The following is a 19,690-nucleotide window of genomic DNA, read 5'->3' on the forward strand; positions in this document are numbered from 1 at the left end:
TTAGTATGTTATAAAAAATCTTAACTGTATTCGTTTTTACAAAAATATTTTGTCTACAATCAAAATCAAATATATTGTCATCATAAATGTTAAAAACTTACAGCATAATGTAAGTTTTTAAAATTAGAGTTGGTATAAAAGCTAAAAGCACTCTTTCCGATTTCTCTTTAAAACTATACTTAATAGTTGGAAGTCTTTAAATAATAGACAACGTGTATCTAAACCATAGGTCTCACAGTTCAGATCACACATTTTCTAATTAACAATTGTTTTTTTGTGTTCTTTAAAGATAATTTTTTAAAAATAATGATAAGGTATGGGTTGATCACTGTATTGCACACACACCTATTTACTGGTAATTGCAAAAATAATATTTAAAGAGTTTTACCTGTTTCAAAAGCTATTATTCTGGCGGCATGGTACTTTGGTACGTCATTACGCGTTTCCCCAAATGTACCAACAGATCAGTTGGGGTGGGTTGGGAGGGGGGGGGGGGTTCAACTTCATTCACCGCTGTCCGGTCACTTCATGTCAATTATCCTACCCAGCGTATACCTAGGTGTGTCCCGTTTTAGGTGGTGAAGTGGGGGTGGGTTGGGGGAAACCAACTCAGAGTTAACATAGCGTCAGTTTTCAGATGATGGTTCTAAACATACATATACAATTATACATATATACTGATTCGGAAATAGATTTAAGTAACAGTGGTATTATGACAGTAAAAAGAATTACAGAAGGGTCAATGGGGGTTGTATCCCCCCCCCCCCCCTAACCACCCCTGCCTACGCCACTGGTATACTTTGCAGTAGACGTAGCCAAACTTGAAAGTCAATCAATACAGTTTAATTAGTCTACCAGGTTACAAAGTGTTCGCACTTTACTTGCTTTTTGGGGTAGACTAAACACCGAGAAACAGCAAGATGAACCCTTTGGCAGCGATTTTATGTTTGCTCTCTCTGGCTGCATACATACAACCAGGTATTTCTCAGTTTTTATTGTATGGTAGTCCATCGTGTTTGTGATTATCTTGAAACTACATTTTGGTGAATAAATAAGTGAGAATAGTAGCTAACGATCTATATATAGCCTATTCTAACGCAATGCTACTCAGATATTTTATTTCTGCATATTTTAATTGTATCAATTGGTGTTGCTCGCCATGAAATGGAAAATAAGTAACAAGCGGTTTTCTGTTTAAATTTTTTACTCTGATGTGTATTTTGTTTGTATAACAACAACGTTATTGAAGAATGGAGGGTGCACTGTAAGTTAATTTTTAGATTACGTCAAAGAGCATGGGATGCTAATTTGAGCATAGCTTAATGCAATTATCTTTAATTTCTCTCAAAACATTTCATTTTGCATATATATATATATATGTGTGTGTGTGTGTGTGTGTATGTGTGTATACAATGCTCACTCTGTATCTTTATCCCCAGGGATTTCCAAAACAGTCCAATATAAGATTGTTATAAAAACAGGCGATGTAGAAAATGCAGGGACTGATGCCAAAGTTTTCATCAACCTGTTTGGCAACAAAGGCTCAACTGGCAACCTGATTTTACCTGGGCAGGTCACTAGTCAGTTTGAGAGGGGAGACACGGACACATTTACGGTGAGTTTACTGTGGATTGTCAGATTTCGTGTCAAGTTTGGCAAAACTTTGTGACATTAAAACTGCTTTTGACAGTTTAGCCTTTTATTAGATTTAACATATGCAACACATTCATTACACGTTCTACGTCTTTGCTCATTTTACTAAAAGGCGATTGAAACGTAGCGGGATCTTGTGGCATTATAGTTCCAACTACATTCACAACACATTTCACCAAACAAACAACCATAAATAACAACTCGATACAGGGAGCCGCATTAATTCCTTCAAAAATAGATGTACGAAAATAAAGTTTTTAGTCAAGAGCTGGTTTTTCAGGTATACGGCAAAGAGGTTGGACGGCTCTACGCCATACAGATAGGCCACGACAACAGCGGTGAAGCACCAGGATGGTACCTGGATTATGTGAGTTTAAACGTTTCTGAAAATATTTCAATTTAAGCTTACACTACAACATAACTCTCTCACCACAACTTAACTCTCTCACTACAGCTTAACTCTCTCACTACAACTTAACTATCTCACTACAACATAACTCTCTCACCACAACTTAACTCTCTCACTACAGCTTAGCTCTCTCACCACAACTTAACTCTCTCACTACAGCTTAACTCTCTCACCACAACTTAACTATCTCACCACAACTTAACTCTCTCACTACAGCTTAACTCTCTCACCACAACTTAACAATCTCACTACATCTTAACTGTCTCACCACAACTTAACTCTCTCATACAGCATAACTATCTCACCACAAATTAACTATCTCACCACAACTTAACTCTCTCACTACAACTTAACTATCTCACCACAACTTAACTCTCTCACCACAACTTAACAATCTCACTACAGCTTAACTCTCTCACCACAACTTAACTCTCTCACTACAACTTAACTCTCTCACCACAACTTAACAATCTCACTACAGCTTAACTCTCTTACCACAACTTAACAATCTCACAACAGCATAACTCTCTCACCACAACTTAACTCTCTCACTACAACTCAGATATTTTATTTCTGCATATTTTAATTGTTTCAACTGGTTTAACTTTTCATGAAATGGAAAATAAGGAACAAGCGATTTTATGTTTAATTTATGACTCTGATGTTTATTTTCTTTATATAACAAATGGTGTTTTTGAAAATGGAGGGTGCATGGGATGCTAATTTGAGCATAGCTTAATGCAATTATCTTTAATTATTCTCATAAGATTTCATTTTGCAATATATATATATATATATATATATATATATATATATATATATATATATATATATATATATATATATATATATATATATATATATGTGTGTGTGTGTGTATGTGTATGTGTATGTATGTGTGTGTATTCAATGCTCAGTCTCCCTCACTACAACCTAACTCTCTCACTACAACCTAACTCTCTCACTACAACTTAACTCTCTCACTACAACTTAACTCTCTCACTACAACTTAACTCTCTCACTACAGCTTAACTCTCTCACTACAACTTAACTCTCTCACTACAACTTAACTCTCTCACCACAACTTAACTCTCTCACCACAACTTAACTCTCTCACTACAACTTAACTCTCTCACTACAACTTAACTCTCTCACTACAACTTAACTCTCTCACCACAACTTAACTCTCTCACTACAACTTAACTCTCTCACTACAAGTTAACTCTCTCACTACAACTTAACTCTCTCACTACAACTTAACTCTCTCACTACAACATAACTCTCTCACTACAACTTAACTCTCTCACTACAACTTAACTCTCTCACCACAACTTAACTCTCTCACTACAACTTAACTCTCTCACTACAACTTAACTCTCTCACTACAACTTAACTCTCTCACCACAACTTAACTCTCTCACTACAACTTAACTCTCTCACCACAACTTAACTCTCTCACTACGCCTATTAGGTAGATTAATTAACTACAAATCAAAACAAGTCCCGCAACACACAGAAACAACAGATAAAACTATACAATAAAAACTGTCATGTTATGTCCCCTTAATATCAGTTTTTTTAATTAATTTATCGGGACTAGATCTATAGCATACTACTTGGCTTACCTATAGACGTCTAGCTTAGCGCCGGTATATGTAAGCCTCTGATTGTCATCATGTCTGTCCACTTTGCATCACCACTGTACATCACATGTTTGTGATATTCTTGCTGATATTCGACAATTACAATTAAATATAAAGTATAGACATAAGCATATCTATATTAAGAGACTGATTATTTCCCTTAGTTCGCTTTTCTTAATATTCCCGGTACTCTTATGTCAATTTGATTTTTTTTACAAGGATTAAAAAAAGCTGCTGTTGCGTTCATTGTTTTGGTTGTATTGTGTGTATTTTTTAAAAATTTGAGTAATAACTAATTTTGTGTTGTCAGCCTACATTGTGGTTTGTTCTTTTGTATTCTTCACATAACTCTTTGAATATATTTTACACCATATATATATATATATATATATATATATATATATATATATATATATATATATATATATATATATATATATATGTATATGTATATATATATCTATATATATATAAGGCGCCTTTTTCTCGACTCGCCTTTTTATCGGCTTTATAGGTAGCTATGTACTTAATTTGTCTATTGGATCTGATTTTTATTTCCTCTCAAGTATTTTAAATGAGCGCTTATAACGGCGCTAACAAAATTACCCTCTCACCACGTTATGTACCGTTGTATACACGCAGGGGATCTTACTCTAAATACCTTGGATAAGGGTAAGACATACCAGCAGTCACTTACTCAACTTACTGTACAAACCTCTTGGCTGAAGTTCGGTCTCTTATAGTCGCTGCTATTTATAAAAAAAGAGTCCATACTGCTCTGGTTTACACCAGACTCACTTTAGGGAAAGTAAAGATGGCTGCTCATATTACTGACTAGATTATCCCATCAAATGCCAAGATAACTAAAAAAAAACTAACTCTACTATGTTTACCATTTTAGAAAGGATAACGTCATTTAATTCATTTGAAGTTGATATTTAAATAAAAATTGATTGTATTTCCATGCACGTATATTGTTAATTTAATTTTTCTTGCTTTTATGAACCGGCAGGTTGATGTAATCCAAACAGTGTACGCATTTGGAAAATATCCTGTAAGTTGTTTGTAATATATTAAACTGTTTAAAATGTGTAATTATTATTACTACATTATTAAGATACTCATAGCATCCTGAAGGTCTAGGTCTAGGTCCAGGTCTAGGTCTAGGTCTAGGTCTAGGTCTAGGTCTAGGTCTAGGTCTAGGTCTAGGTCTAGGTCTAGGTCTAGGTCTAAGTCTAGGTCTAGGTCTAGGTCTAGGTCTAGGTCTAGGTCTAGGTCTAGGTCTAGGTCTAGGTCTAGGTCTAGGTCTAGGTCTAGGTCTAGGTCTAGGTCTGGGTCTGGGTCTGGGTCTGGGTCTGGGTCTGGGTCTGGGTCTGGGTCTGGGTCTGGGTCTGGGTCTGGGTCTGGGTCTGGGTCTGGGTCTGGGTCTGGGTCTGGGTCTGGGTCTGGGTCTGGGTCTGGGTCTGGGTCTGGGTCTGGGTCTGGGTCTGGGTCTGGGTCTGGGTCTGGGTCTGGGTCTGGGTCTGGGTCTGGGTCTGGGTCTGGGTCTGGGTCTGGGTCTGGGTCTGGGTCTGGGTCTGGGTCTGGGTCTGGGTCTGGGGCTGGGTCTGGGTCTGGGGCTAGGGCTAGGGCTAGGGCTAGGGCTAGGGCTAGGGCTAGGGCTAGGGCTAGGGCTAGGGATAGGGTTAGGGTTAGGGTTAAGGTTAAGGTTAAGGTTAAGGTTAAGGTTAAGGTTAAGGTTAAGGTTAAGGTTAAGGTTAAGGTTAAGGTTAAGGTTAAGGTTAAGGTTAAGGTTAAGGTTAAGGTTAAGGTTAAGGTTAAGGTTAAGGTTAAGGTTAAGGTTAAGGTTAAGGTTAAGGTTAAGGTTAAGGTTAAGGTTAAGGTTAAGGTTAAGGTTAAGGTTAAGGTTAAGGTTAAGGTTAAGGTTAAGGTTAAGGTTAAGGTTAAGGTTAAGGTTAAGGTTAAGGTTAAGGTTAAGGTTAAGGTTAAGGTTAAGGTTAAGGTTAAGGTTAAGGTTAAGGTTAAGGTTAAGGTTAAGGTTAAGGTTAAGGTTAAGGTTAAGGTTAAGGTTAAGGTTAAGGTTAAGGTTAAGGTTAAGGTTAAGGTTAAGGTTAAGGTTAAGGTTAAGGTTAAGGTTAAGGTTAAGGTTAAGGTTAAGGTTAAGGTTAAGGTTAAGGTTAAGGTTAAGGTTAAGGTTAAGGTTAAGGTTAAGGTTAAGGTTAAGGTTAAGGTTAAGGCTAGAGCTAGTGCTAGGGTTAGGGCTAGGGCTAGGACTAGGGTTAAGGTTAAGGTTAAGGTTAGGTCAGGGTTAGGCTTTTATCAATGTCTCGATTTAGTTTTAGTTTTGGATTAAGTTTTAGTCTGAGGTGAAGTTTTTTCGTCTTTGTCTTAAGGTTAGCATTAATTTTATATATAGGTATAGAGTTGGATTTAGAATCAGGATTCTATCTTGGTGGAGAGGGAGGGGGGTAATTCCCCAGGTGGATAATTGACTTGGTGTAATTGCTTTAGTGTTGGATTGACGGGGGGGGGGGACTGTCCGAGGATAATTAACGGGGAGGGGTAATGTCCTAGACCTGTTTTCGGTAGCCAAGGTTTTTGTTAATTGTACGGCCTGGCCTAAGCGGTAGAGCGCTATACTGCTAACCCGAAAGTCTCTCGTTCAAATCCGGGCCCATGTCATAAGAACGTCCCTGAGTCCACCCAGATCTGATAGGTTTCTAACTCATCTTGGAGAAAGTAAAGGCCGCTAGACAAAGTGCTGGTGAAAGTCATGTGTGCATTTCTTGGCTAAAGTCATGGGTAAATTGTTGGAATGAGGTAATTAAAAATTCTATATAAATCCATCATCGAATTGACATCAATATATTTTTGCGATGACCTATGTCCGCTCATATATTTCTAATCTGTCACTCAGATATATTCTGTTGGAGATATTTATTTTCTGAGACAAATATTTTTTAGAGCATAAGACTTGCAAATGTACGTAGGATGTACGTATGTCTGTAAGACAATGTTACAATTGCAACACTTCCTTACTTTTCTGCACGACCGGCTGTTGTCTGTAGGCCTATTCATGTTTGTATTCAGCAAGATCATGCATTTCAAGTCTTGTTAACTAAAACTAATCAATTTTGATACTCAACTTGCAGAGACCTAAAAACACCCGGTACATATTTAGAGGCTGGATCGCCGCTGATGAGGGTGACGGGTCACTGTCAAAGAGACTACACCATGGCTTGATCAGCTACCCTGATAACTAAATTTGTAGCAACTAATCAGAGGACGCAGTAATTAGATTTAAATAATATAGCATTGAAATTATTTTTTTTTTGATTGTTGTAGTCTGTTATAAAAGGTATTAAAATAAAATAAAGCAGGAAAAATGTGTCTAATATTCGAAGTTTGTTTGTTTGCTTGTTTAATGATGATGTAATATATTACTTTTTTAATCGTAGTAAGTAAATTAAAGTTCTCGTTTAAGACCTAATGACCTGTAGGGCAAGTGAAGTAAAGTTCATATGTTTCTTGACCACGGCATATGAAGGGAAGGTGTGGTCAAGAATATGACCAGCCGTCTTTACTTACCCTAACACGAGTTATGTATCCATCAGAGCTAGGTGGAATCAGGGACTTTATGTTGACTTGAACCCGATTTTTTGTTAGTAGCTTAACGCTCTAACTCTTAGGTCACGCCGTTTAATGCGTAAAAGAATAAATGAATGTTATGACTACTGGCTGCTAAAATTAAGCTGTTCAGATTAACATACCTGGCTATAGTCATTAGCATTGGCCACATTCTGATAAATGCGTACCTGCAACACAATAAAACACTACAGTATAGAAGCTTAAACTTAGGCCACGGTTTCTGGTTGTTTCTATGTCTCTCTGTCAAGGTACATTGTGAAAAGTGGATTTATGGTAAATCTTGTAACTCATTTTCGACACAAATATTTTTAAATATATTTTTAAATAAATTCGTTTCCAAAGACATCATTTTACATCTAATTAGATGTTAATTAGTGATTACATGCTTTAGTCACTAGTAAATCCTGTAACTTATTTTCGATACAAACAGTTTTTAACACATTTCTAAATAAATTCGTTTCCAAAGACAACATTTTCCATCTAATTAGATGTTAATTAGTGATTACATGTTTTAATATGGGGGCTGAAGTAAACTCATAGTTTTCAATCCTGACAAACGACCCTGGACGATGTTAATGGTCAGATTATTTTTACTTAGGGTTAAGTTAAAATTAAATAAGTTACCATTTTAGACCTAGTGATTTATGGCTAAAAAGACAACAACGAATATGCAAATTATTTATGGTTAAACTGTTTTGAAACACTAAAATTCTGATCTTTTTCCTCTTTGCAAAAGCGTTGCTTTCTAAAATGTGTTTACATTTTGTGAGTCCAATTATTTGTTCAAAACAAAAGACGACGTATTTGGTAATTTGCATAAAAAAACGAGAAAATTTACTCAACAGTGAATAATTCAACATAGTACTTACATCATCAAGAAACCAGCCTGGATTTCTGTAACTGTTGTCGTGCCCATTCGTAATTTATCTAAGACGTCCTACATTTTCAGCAGTGACCTGGAAAAAAGGGATTCGTTTTCATGTATTAGAATAAAATTATTTGTATCTTGTAGTTTATTAGTTCTTAACTGACCAAACCACTCACTGCCCCAACTGACCAACCCACTCACCACGAACGAGTCAGTACTGTGCTTCTCAAATCTTCTCCAGTCAGGGTCTGGTAGAGCTGAACAAAATTTTTACCTATTATTTCAGAATTAAAGCCAATAGGTTTCTTCCAGCCATAACATATACTAATAAAATAGAAATTAGTTAATTTTGAATATACGTAACCTAAAATATATGAATTACTTATTTAATAACCTGTTATTAAATGTTTTACAATTTTTGGCTTTTATAAACATTAGTAGATATCTGAGTCTTGTCGTTGATTAAAAGAGTGAAATTTTCCTAAAATGGCTATAGTTTATGAAATGGGCTGACAAAGTGACAAAGTATCGTCTAGTAGAACTAGCAAAGTGGGCTATTCGCTGATTACGTGTAAGAAGCAGTGTTAAAAAAATTGAGAAGCACTGTGTTAGAAGAAAGTTTGAGAAACAACGGATTAGAAGAAAGTTTTAGAAGTACTGGGTTAGATGACGTACTTTGTTAGAATAAAAACAAGCAACTCATTATTTTTTCACTGCCACTCAAGTGACGTAACTTACCCAAACGTTAAGTTGTAGGAGTATTTTTGACCAATTATTGGCGAAAAAATCTACTTAAAAGGAAATGTGGATCTCCCTGCGGTCGAAAATCACTTAAAATAAGTTTTAACAATTTTGTTAAAAATGATGTCCTGTTTATAATATCAAAATATAATTAGGATAATTAGGATAATTAGGATAATTAGGGGCGGCGTCGTTGCGTGGGAGAGCGCGTGGCCACTAGCTACAAATTTTCGATCTTGAATGCCAGTCAGTTTAGACTTAATATTAGCATTGTACAGAAATAAAACTCGCAAATCTGATAGGAGTGGAGCCCCACGGCATCACGATCAGTAACTCTTGCTTTTTTGCAACAGCTACTTATGATTAGCTCTTTCTTGGACTATTCAGACAAAGATCGAGAATACGATGCCACTCACCAGAGGATCCCACATCTATTTCCATTGTCTCCCGATACAAAAAGTTAGTCGAATCCAAAGTGGAACAACATTATTCAGTCATATGAGTCATAATAATACAAAATAAAATATACCATTCAAAAGCCTTAAAGTACATCTGCCAATATAAAATCAATTTTAAAATTGCTGAAAAAAATACAACCAAGCCCATGCTACATTTTTGTGATAGTAGAAATTGCCCAGCTTTAGAGGACACGAAAGCTTATACACTGAATTTGGTGCCCTGTCAAAACGGCCCGGGACAAATCGGCCCCGTCAAAACGGCCCCGTTAATACGACCCCGTCAAATCGACTCCCGACAAACCGACCCCGTCAAAATAGCCCCGTCAAAAGGGCCCCGACTTATTGGCTCCCGTCAAATGGGCTCCCGTCATATTGACTTGCGACATATAGGCTCCCGACAAATGGGCTCCCGATATTTAGGCTCCCGACAAATGGACTCCCGACATATTAACCCCTGACAAATAGGCTCAGGACATATTGGCTCCCGACAAAGCGGCTCCCGACATATTGGCTCCCGACATAAGGGCTCAAGACAAATGGGCTCCCGGCAAATGGGCTCACGACATTTTGGCTACCGACAAATGGGCTCCCGACATATTGGCTCCCGGCAATTGGTCTCCCAACATATTGGCTTTTGACAAAATGACTCCCGACATATTGGCTCGAGACCAATGAATGGCATGACCACTATTGGCATAAAAGCAACCATTGTGTCCTACCTCCAATACCACCATAACCTCTTTTTAATGCCCGAATGAAATTATTTTTTCATGAACCAACATTAATTCACAAACAAATCGAGCCCTTAACAGCTAAATTCCACCAATTCTAAAGTTTTGATAATGTTTAATTTACAACAGAAAAGATCTGTTGCTTAAAAGCGAGCACAGAAGTGTAAATGTATGATATACATGATGTTAACATGATAACAGCATTTTGTTTTGATAACCTACAAGCACAGTGGCGTAGCGAGGTCGGGTGTTACCCGGTGCGGCACTTAATGGTGTCACCCCCCCCCCCCCAGAGGCGTTGCAACCCTTCCCGGGGACAAACTTTCAAGTTTTCGATTTGCACCCCCCCCCAAACTTTTGATTTGCACCCCCACCCCCTCAACTTTTTGTCTATATATTTTGCTATTTTTTGCCTTTGTGTCACCCCCCTAAATGGTGTCACCCGGTGCGGTCCGCACCCCCCGCTGAGTTGGAACAGCCTATAACCGACTCAATTATGGATGTCATAGATAGATGACCCTTAAACTAAAACATACTATATTTTATAATAGATAAACTAATATAAAAATAAGGCCTGCCGAACAAGAGATGCATACGTTGTATTACATAAGAGTGTTGGATAAGCTAACTCTAAAGAATATTGATGAAGGGGTCCCACTGACAGATGTCATATTCAATGAGACCGCTTTGCCGGGAGACTTAGTCTCTACAGAAACGGTATTGTCAGTGCAGTGGCGTAGCTAAAATTTTTGGGCCCCTATGCAAAAATTACCTTCGTCAGCCGTTAGGCCAGTGGCGTCGCTAGGTCGGGTCTCACCCGGTGCGGCACTTCGTATTGTCACCCCCTCCCAGGAAACCAGGAAACAAAGCATATATATATATATATATATATATATATATATATATATATATATATATATATATATATATATATATACATATATATATATATATATATACATATATATATATACATATATATATATATATATATGTATATATATATATATATGTATATATATATGTATGTATATATATATGTATATATATATATATATATATATATATATATATATATATATATATATATATATATATATATATGTGTGTGTGTGTGTCGGCCTACATAGGCCTAAAATTTATATATATGCCACATACTGGTACACGTACGTGTTTAAGCTTTAATCACTGCTGACTTAATAGTAACGATGTTTATCTACAGTCTGTTTATAATACAGTTGGATGTAGCATTGTTTTCTTTATAGTTTACATTTACGTCGTGGTGTCACACCCCCCCCCCCCCCCTCTTGATATAATTTTCGATTTGTACTTAGAAGACTATTTAACTTTAACTAATGGATCTGGAAAATGGCATTTCATTCTATAAATTTTACAATTTTTTGCCTTTGGTGTCACCCCCCCCCCTAAATGGTGTCACCCGTTGCGGTCCACACCCCCCGCCTCGCCTTCGCTACGCCTCTGCGTTAGGCTACAGAGGAGTTAAACGAAGAGATCAACTTCTACTTACGATGGATATTTTTTAATATATAAATATTCTGAAGGCAACATTTTGTATTTTATATGTCCTGATTTTGTATTTATACTATATTATTATGCTTGCCTACTACTGCTAAAAAGTTAATTTAAAGGCTGATTCTCTCAATGTCTTGCACGACAAAGTGATATAGCCTGTAGTGTTATTATAACGATTGGGCTCTGTTTGACCCACAAACACTGAATCCCACTGCCGAAACGGTGGGGGGGGGGCTTTTTGGAACTTTTAACCTTTTTCTTTTTTAAAATTATTTATATGTAACAAATATTAACATTCCATTGTAAAAGTTTTAATTTTTTATGAGGGAAAAGGGCCCCTATGTGCCTTGGGCCCCCATGCCTTGCTTACGCTAGCTTTACGGTAGCTACGCCACTGTGTCAGTGGTCCTTTTGTCTGGAGCCAAATCGACAGGAGCCTTTTTGTCGGGAGCCAAAATGACGCTAGCCTATTTGTCGGGAGTCGTAATGACGGGGGCCGTTTTGTGGAGAAACTAAATGGCGGGAGCCTATTTGTCGGGAGTCGTAATGACGGGGGCCGTTTTGTGGAAAAAACTAAATGACGGGAGACTATATGTCGGGAGCCAAAATGACGGGAGCCTATTTGTCAGGAGCCTTATTGACTGGAGCCCTTTTGTCGGGAGCCTATATAACGGGAGCCTATTTGTCGGTAGCCTAAATGACGGGAGCCTATTTGTCGGGAGCCTATATGACGGGGTCCATATGTCGCTGGCCCTTTTGACGGGGCCGATTTGACGGGGTCGTTTTGACGGGGTCGTTTTGTCGGGGTCGTTTTGACGGGGCCGTTTCGTCATTGGCCGAATTGACGCCGCACGACTGAATTTATGTGAAATGCTGGCGCTAGTTTGAACACTTTTGACATGAAGAAATCAATGTTCCCTTATACGCAATGATACGTTCAGGGCTGTTTTTTTTTTGGTATCCTAAGCATTTTGACAGGGCCAGTGTCTGTGTGTGCAAGGGGGAAGGGTTTTGAGTTAAGCTTCCTGTAATCAAACATACAATGACATAGTGTGTATGTAAGTACTAAACCCATCATTCTATTGGATATATTTAGCCAAAAAAGGACAAGCATTCATTTAGAGTTTGTTTGTCAATTGTATAATATCTGTGATAGTTAATTAAATGGAGCAAGCTGACATGGCGAAGAGGTAATGACAGGAAGTCAGGAGCTAATTAACAAAGAGAATAAACTACCAATGTGCTTACGAAAACACACATATAATTACTATATTCGTAAGACAAGCTCTTGTAAGAATATCACTAAATCTTGTAATGTTAAAAATATTTGTATTTTATTATATATCAATATATTTTATTTTTACATGATGAATTATATTATTAGCTCCAATAAACAAATAAAAATATGTGTAATACGAACGTTTAAAAAACACTTAGGCACACTAAGCTAATGGCTAAAATTGCTTTATACAGCTTTAACTGTTACTTAAACTCCCCTTAATATAAATATTTATTCCAGCAGTTCCATGGACTAGCCAAAGTTGACCTCAGGTGCGTTGGCGTTTATGGTCTTGATCAGCATCCTGTCACCCTCATTAGAAGCCATCCAGTTAAAAAAGTTGAACCGGTACTTTGTAGTACCAGGTCTCTGCATATAAACAAAAAACAATTTTTTTAGTATCTACTTTTAGGGTTTTAGTTAAAAGAAAACATCTATCTATATATATAATTCTCTTCTGGGAGCCGATAGAAAACAAGCTGCAAGCGCGCCTTACAATCCCCTCTCTTCCTCTCTATCGCTACCTCTCCCCCACCCCCCACCCCCACCCCTACATGAGCTGTAGTTCACTCTAAATGTTTACATTTTACAATCATAGAGCCGAGTTTGGTGACGGCTATTAGGGGCAGATAATTAAGTTTGAAACGATTTTAAAATTAGGGGAGGTAACTAAGAGGAGGCTGCTTTCACGTGGGGGGGGGGGGGGAGGGGAAGTGGGTGTAGTGTTTTAAAGCACATATTTTCAGTGGCACAAATTATGAATTACTGAAAAGTAGAAAAAAACAACAACTACATAGCGGCATATGATACACCGTGGGTCGGCTCGTATATATAATTCTCTTCTGGGAGCCGTTAGAAAACAAGCTGCAAGCGCGCCTTACAGTCCCCTCTCTTCCTCTCTATCGCTACCACCCCCACCCCCTCACATGGCCTGGTGAGCTGTGGTTCACGCTGTTTACATTTTACAATCATAGAGACGGGTTTGGTGACTGCTATTAGGGGCAGATAATTTAGTTTGAAACGATTTTAAACTTAGAGGAGGTAACTAAGAGGAGGATGCTTTCACGTGGGCGGAGGGAGGGGGGGGGCGGGGGGTTTAGTGTTTTTGAGCAAATATTTTCAGTGGCAGCATTGATACTATCGAATTCACAAATCATAAATTACTGAAAAGTAGAAAAAAAAAAACAACCAAATAGCGGCGTATGAAACGCAGCGGGTCGGCTCGTAATATATAATACAACACAGAACCAACATGTAGACAAACTAATAATACATTCGAGCTGACCCGCGACGTAGTATACGCCGCCATCTATTTGTTGTATTTTCTGCTTATCAGCAATTCAAAATTTGTGAATTCAACACTACCCCCTCCCCTCTACGATTGTAAACATTAGGGGTGAACCACAGCTCACCTGACAGGTGGGGATGAGGGTGGAGGCTAAGTTGCGTTTCACCAAGTGAAAAAGATACCCTTTCTAACCTGACTTGAACTCGGATTCGAACTTGAGACTAACGGATTAGCAGTCCAGCTCTCTACCGCTAGACCACTCCGGATCTGATGAAGGACTGAGGAGTAAAACGGTGAAAACTGTCAAAATTTCATGTTATTTTTGTGCACGATTACAATACTTTCTCTATACTTCGTATATACGAGAAAGTAAAAATGTGCCTTATTAGACTTTATAAAATGAAATTTTGGCCCATTCGACTGCTGTAGGTACATTATCGCCCCTACTATTCGACTATTTGAAGGAGTATTACTGTATTCTCCATATTCGATTAATTGAATAGTTTATGGCCCCATATTCAACATATTGAAATAACATTATGGGTCCCCTATGTGAGCATTTAAAGAAGTGTAGTCGGCCATATTTTCGCTTATTTAAGTGAATGTTATACACAACCTATTTGACTATTTAAAGAAGCTTTATGTCCTTTCTAATATTAACAAGTATTATGTAATGGAAGTAGTTGGAGCATTCGCTCATCTTTTGTAATAAAGCCTGTGCAGATTTTATTTTTCTAAGCAACTGTGTGGATTAGTGACTGTAGAACAATCTCCGATGTAATAGATATATCTTTTCTACCAAAGCCTCTATTTACGAAAAAAAAAATTAATTTCGGAATTAAAAAACAACAATTCGGTGTGTTTTAGGTCGGACTTTGAGTCCAATCATCGGTCTACCTAGAGGGCAAGGTCAAATGTTTGCGCATGCGACTGCTTAACCGAAAGTTCAAATCCGGGTTTAATGCAAAATAACGTCCTAGCACTGATGAGTACCTGACCCACTTATGGAGAGTAAAGGAGCTGCTTGGAAGTAGAGCGGATCACACCATCCCTTTCTACGATGAGGTCACATACAACAGGTGAACTCTACTTACACCATGGACCGTAAGGTTCGATAGGAAACTTTACTTAAACAGAATGTCGTCCCCCTCCATCACCCCAACACCCTCATTGTGGATTCCGGCGACGTGGTAGTTCGGCCCTTGCTATTTGTATGTGTTTTTTTCTGCATTCATAACTTTAGGGGTCACCTATTTATATCGTCTACAAGGAAGGGAGATCGAGTAGGGGGTCCTGCATAAATTAAAATATTGTGGACGTCGCTTGACTGGAGTCGAATCGGTTCCACCTGAGTGACCACGAGTTAAATATAGCATCTATATAATTTTATATAACAATAAACAACTACACACTTAAAAAATATTGTGCAAATTATAAAATAAAATACTTAAAAAAAACTTTTTAAAAAACCACGTTTTTCTTGTGGACTAAAAAGTAGAAAATAAATTTTCATACATTTGATGACAAAAAACGTGGGTACGTTCACCATCAAATTTCCCGACCCATCTGCCCGACCCACGTTTTTTGTCATCAAATGTATGAAAATTTATTTTCTACTTTTTAGTCCACAAGAAAAACGTGGTTTTTTAAAAAGTTTTTTTTAAGTATTTTATTTTCTCCTTTTTAGTCCGTTGCTACACATGAAAAACGTGGTTTTTAAAAAGTTTTTTATATAGTTTATTTTCTACTTTATCTAATCACTTGATTAAGTATGACTTGACTAAGTGTTTTTAAATACACGGACTAAAAAAATCTTGAGCGACCGATACGCTTTAAACAGAGAAAGGGTGTAATTTACGTTGCTGGCGTGGAGATCTACTCACGAATCACGTGATCAAATCTCCCATAAACAAACAAATAAACGCGAAGCTGAGTTAAGGAAAACGTGTTTATGTGTATTTTAGCATGCCCAGCGTACCAACCGTGTCACCGTTAACAATGTGTTACCGTGTCCGTTCTCCTTTTTAGTCCGTTGCTACACATAAAAAACGTGGTTTTTTAAAAAGTTTTTTTTTAAGTATTTTATTTTCTCCTTTTTAGTCCGTTGCTACACATGAAAAACGTGGTTTTTAAAAAAGTGTTTATAAATACACGGACTAAAAATCTTGAGCGACCAGGATTCGAACCTGGGTTGTCGCGGCCACAACGCGAAGTACTAACCACTATACGATCACGGCCAGCGCGCTCACATCGATTGGGGCCGAAGTAACTGTGTCAATAGGCCTCCAGTCTTGTCGGTATCTTTAGAAATCATGTCCTCAATTTTATGGTCCTTGGGGCGTAATTAAATTAAGCTAATTACGGTCACTAATTGCTAGTTTTTATAATTGCATCTGAAATTGTTAGGCGAAAGTAGCATGCATGCCAAATTTCAGGTCTCTAGAGCAATCAGTAGTGGGCTAATTTTCGATGTCAATTTTAACAACAAACATCCAAACAACCAAACAAACAAACAAACGCGAAGCTGAGTTAAGAAAAACGTGTTAAAAAAACAATAGCATAAGAGCAAAATGAAATTGAAGACGTTCCTTTTTAAAATACTAAAGTAACGAACTAAAAATTTTAAGTTAACGCTGTTGAAATTCAAATTAGCTGTATAATATTAAGTATTAATTTATAAGGTTGCTTTGATAGTGAATTAAATAAATACTTGAGCATTAACGTTTTACATCATATACAGTCAGACTGAAAAAAAGTTGTTTCGCTTTAAAAATCTATTCAACATAGATCTATATTTAGTGACCACCTTTTTATAAAGGTTTTAAAATTTCTTACCGTATTTGGTTTCTAAAGATAGTTAACTCTTCAAACTAAAGTTTCTTGCACTGAAAGTGATAACTTCCCCTTAATATAAAAAAAAATCATGGATCGAAAGCAAACGTGAAATATAGCCAATAAGAAGTTCTTACTGGTTCATAAAACAATAGTCTACAACTTGAGAATTGATTCTTATTCTTCCTTGTTCTTGGTTTTGAGGTTGAAAGGGATTTCATCCAACACAATTAAGTATATCATAACTGGTTATGAGCCATGTAGGCCGTTGACTGCAATTTCAACCTGCTTTTCGTTTTGGATTTGCTTCCATAGCCTTTGTACATGGTGTCCGGTCAAAAACCCCCTGGACAAAAACCCCCTGGACATAAACCCCCCGACATAAACCCCCTGGACAAAAACCCCCCGCGACATAAACCCCCTGGACAAAAACCCCCCGCGACATAAGCCCCCTGGACAAACCCCCCCCCCCCCCCCCGCGATATAAACCCCCCTGATAATAACCCCCGGACTGAGGTTTATATAAAGAAAAAATAATGATGATGTGAACCAAGAAATTTTAAAAAATTACATTAAATTAATTTAATTTTTTACGACTAAGAAAATAGTTTCTACCTAAAAAAATGCTTTTCGAAATCAAGGAGTGACCTTAGTTGTATTTGATCAAAGATCGGGCACCGACAACACCTTAGATATAGGTCATCCACATGTGGGATCAAAGCAACACATTCTTAACAATTCAAAAGATGTGAGGGATTCACCGGCAGAAGCTTGGTTCATATCCACCTTGGCATACAGAACCATGGTATAAATATAAAATCAAATTTATTTCTCGACAAATCGTATATTTTCTGGAATGGAGTTCGTTCAATCCAATAAAGGAAATTTAAAGGTGATTTTTGAAGGCTATGTTTATGTCAAGCAAAAAGATCTGGCGAACGGCGTTGTGTCATTTGAGTGTTCCAAAAGACGCAACAAGGCAGAATGCAAAGCAAAAATATTCATGGTGAACAGCTTGTTGGACGATGTAATGAACATTCGCATGGACCAGAAATTTATTGACTTTATTAAAAAGGAACAATCTCTCCAAGAGGTTTATTGTACACAGATTAATTCAGGTCACTGTTTACCAAAACAGAAAAAAAAATATATTGATAGCAGCTCTCGAATTTTAACTGTTGTTAAAAATTTTAATGAGTCCACCATTATTGAGTATTTGCGAGGCATCGCTCACAATCTGTCTTTAAATAAAAATAAAAGTTTTTCCTAATGTTTGTTTTGTATTTTTATATTAATTTTGTTTCTCGTCATCTTTGGTTTTTCCTTATATAAACCTCAATTGGGGGGTTTTTGTCCAGGGGGTTTTTATCGAGGGGGGTTTTTGTCCAGGGGGTTTATATCGCGGGGGGTTTTGTCCAGGGGGTTTATGTCGGGGGGTTTATGTCCAGGGGGTTTATGTCCAGGGGGTTTTTGACCGGGAGCCTTTGTACATCCAAGTTCAAACTACAAGGCAGCAGTTGTTTGATTTTGGAGTTGTCTCTCCTAGAAGGGTTGTCGTCCCCAGCTATCGAGCCTCATCTGCCCAGGGGTTCGAATTCGGGACTTATCGGTTCAGCAACAATAAGCTTTACCGACCCGACCACGCCGACCTCCTATATTTTACCACAAACAAAAATAACTAATTGTTTGTTTGAATTAAACATGTATGGAAATAGAAACCCGACTATCATAACATCTCAATTAAACCTGAGCTACAGGCATCTAGAAATCAAACAGGTTACTTATTTCACAGCTGGACGATAGTTTGTATTTATGGCTCTGTCATTAACAATACTTAATGTGTATCCACACACCAACATTTTCTAAGAACCTCTTCACTCACTATTTTCTCACCGATATTCTACCTTACCCTACTTCATACCTGCTCCCACACGTATTCTCATACCAACCACCCCCACACCGGGCTTCCACCAGCTTCCTTCTTCACCCTTCTCCCACCAACCATCCCACACCCTTCTCCCACCAACCCCCCCACACCCTTCTCCCACCAACCACCGCACACGCTTCTCCCACCAACCACCCCACACCCTGCTCCCACCAACCACCCCAGACCCTTCTCCCACCAACCACCCCACACCCTTCTCCCACCAACCGCCCCACACCCTTCTCCCACCAACCACCCCACATCCTGCTCCCACCAGCTTCCTACACTCTTCTCCCACCAACCACCCCACACCCTTCTCCCACCAACCACCCCACACCCTTCTCCCACCAACCATCCCACACCCTGATCCCACCAACCACCCCACACCCTTCTCCCACCAACCACCCCACACCCTGCTCCCACCGGCTTCCTACACTCTTCTCCCACCAACCACCCCACACCCTTCTCCCACCAACCACCCCACACCCTGCTCCCACCAACCACCCCACACCCTTCTCCCACCAGCTTCCTACACCCTTCTCCCACCAACCACCCCACACCCTCCTCCCACCAACCACCCCACACCCCACACCCTTCTCCCACCAGCTTCCTACACCCTTCTCCCACCAACCACCCCACACTCTTCTCCCACCAACCACCCCACACCCTTCTCCCACCAACCA

The 19,690-nt window shown here is 38.4% G+C and overlaps 1 protein-coding gene across 1 annotated transcript; it reads left to right on the forward strand.

The window, feature by feature from the left end:
* The first annotated feature begins 850 nt into the window (after nucleotides 1-850).
* On the forward strand, nucleotides 851-7,081 carry LOC131947876 (lipoxygenase homology domain-containing protein 1-like). The gene is made up of 5 exons (XM_059309258.1): nucleotides 851-978; nucleotides 1,440-1,615; nucleotides 1,934-2,020; nucleotides 4,718-4,759; nucleotides 6,858-7,081. Exons 1-5 carry the CDS (start codon nucleotides 921-923, stop codon nucleotides 6,966-6,968), a joined length of 474 nt encoding a protein of 157 aa, XP_059165241.1. The 5' UTR covers nucleotides 851-920; the 3' UTR covers nucleotides 6,969-7,081.
* The last annotated feature ends 12,609 nt before the right edge of the window (nucleotides 7,082-19,690 follow it).

Source organism: Physella acuta, unplaced genomic scaffold (assembly GCF_028476545.2).
Source record: "Physella acuta isolate Inbredline_101_S28 unplaced genomic scaffold, ASM2847654v3 ptg000610l, whole genome shotgun sequence".
NCBI classification, from domain to species: Eukaryota; Metazoa; Mollusca; class Gastropoda; family Physidae; genus Physella; species Physella acuta.

Excerpts from the sequence above, each read along its gene's own strand:
- LOC131947876 (XM_059309258.1), top strand. The coding sequence starts at position 921 with ATGAACCCTTTGGCAGCGATTTTATGTTTGCTCTCTCTGGCTGCATAC. Across the intron at positions 979-1,439 it reads GGCTGCATACATACAACCAG|GGATTTCCAAAACAGTCCAA; the intron begins GTATTTCTCAGT and ends CTTTATCCCCAG. Across the intron at positions 4,760-6,857 it reads ACGCATTTGGAAAATATCCT|AGACCTAAAAACACCCGGTA; the intron begins GTAAGTTGTTTG and ends CTCAACTTGCAG.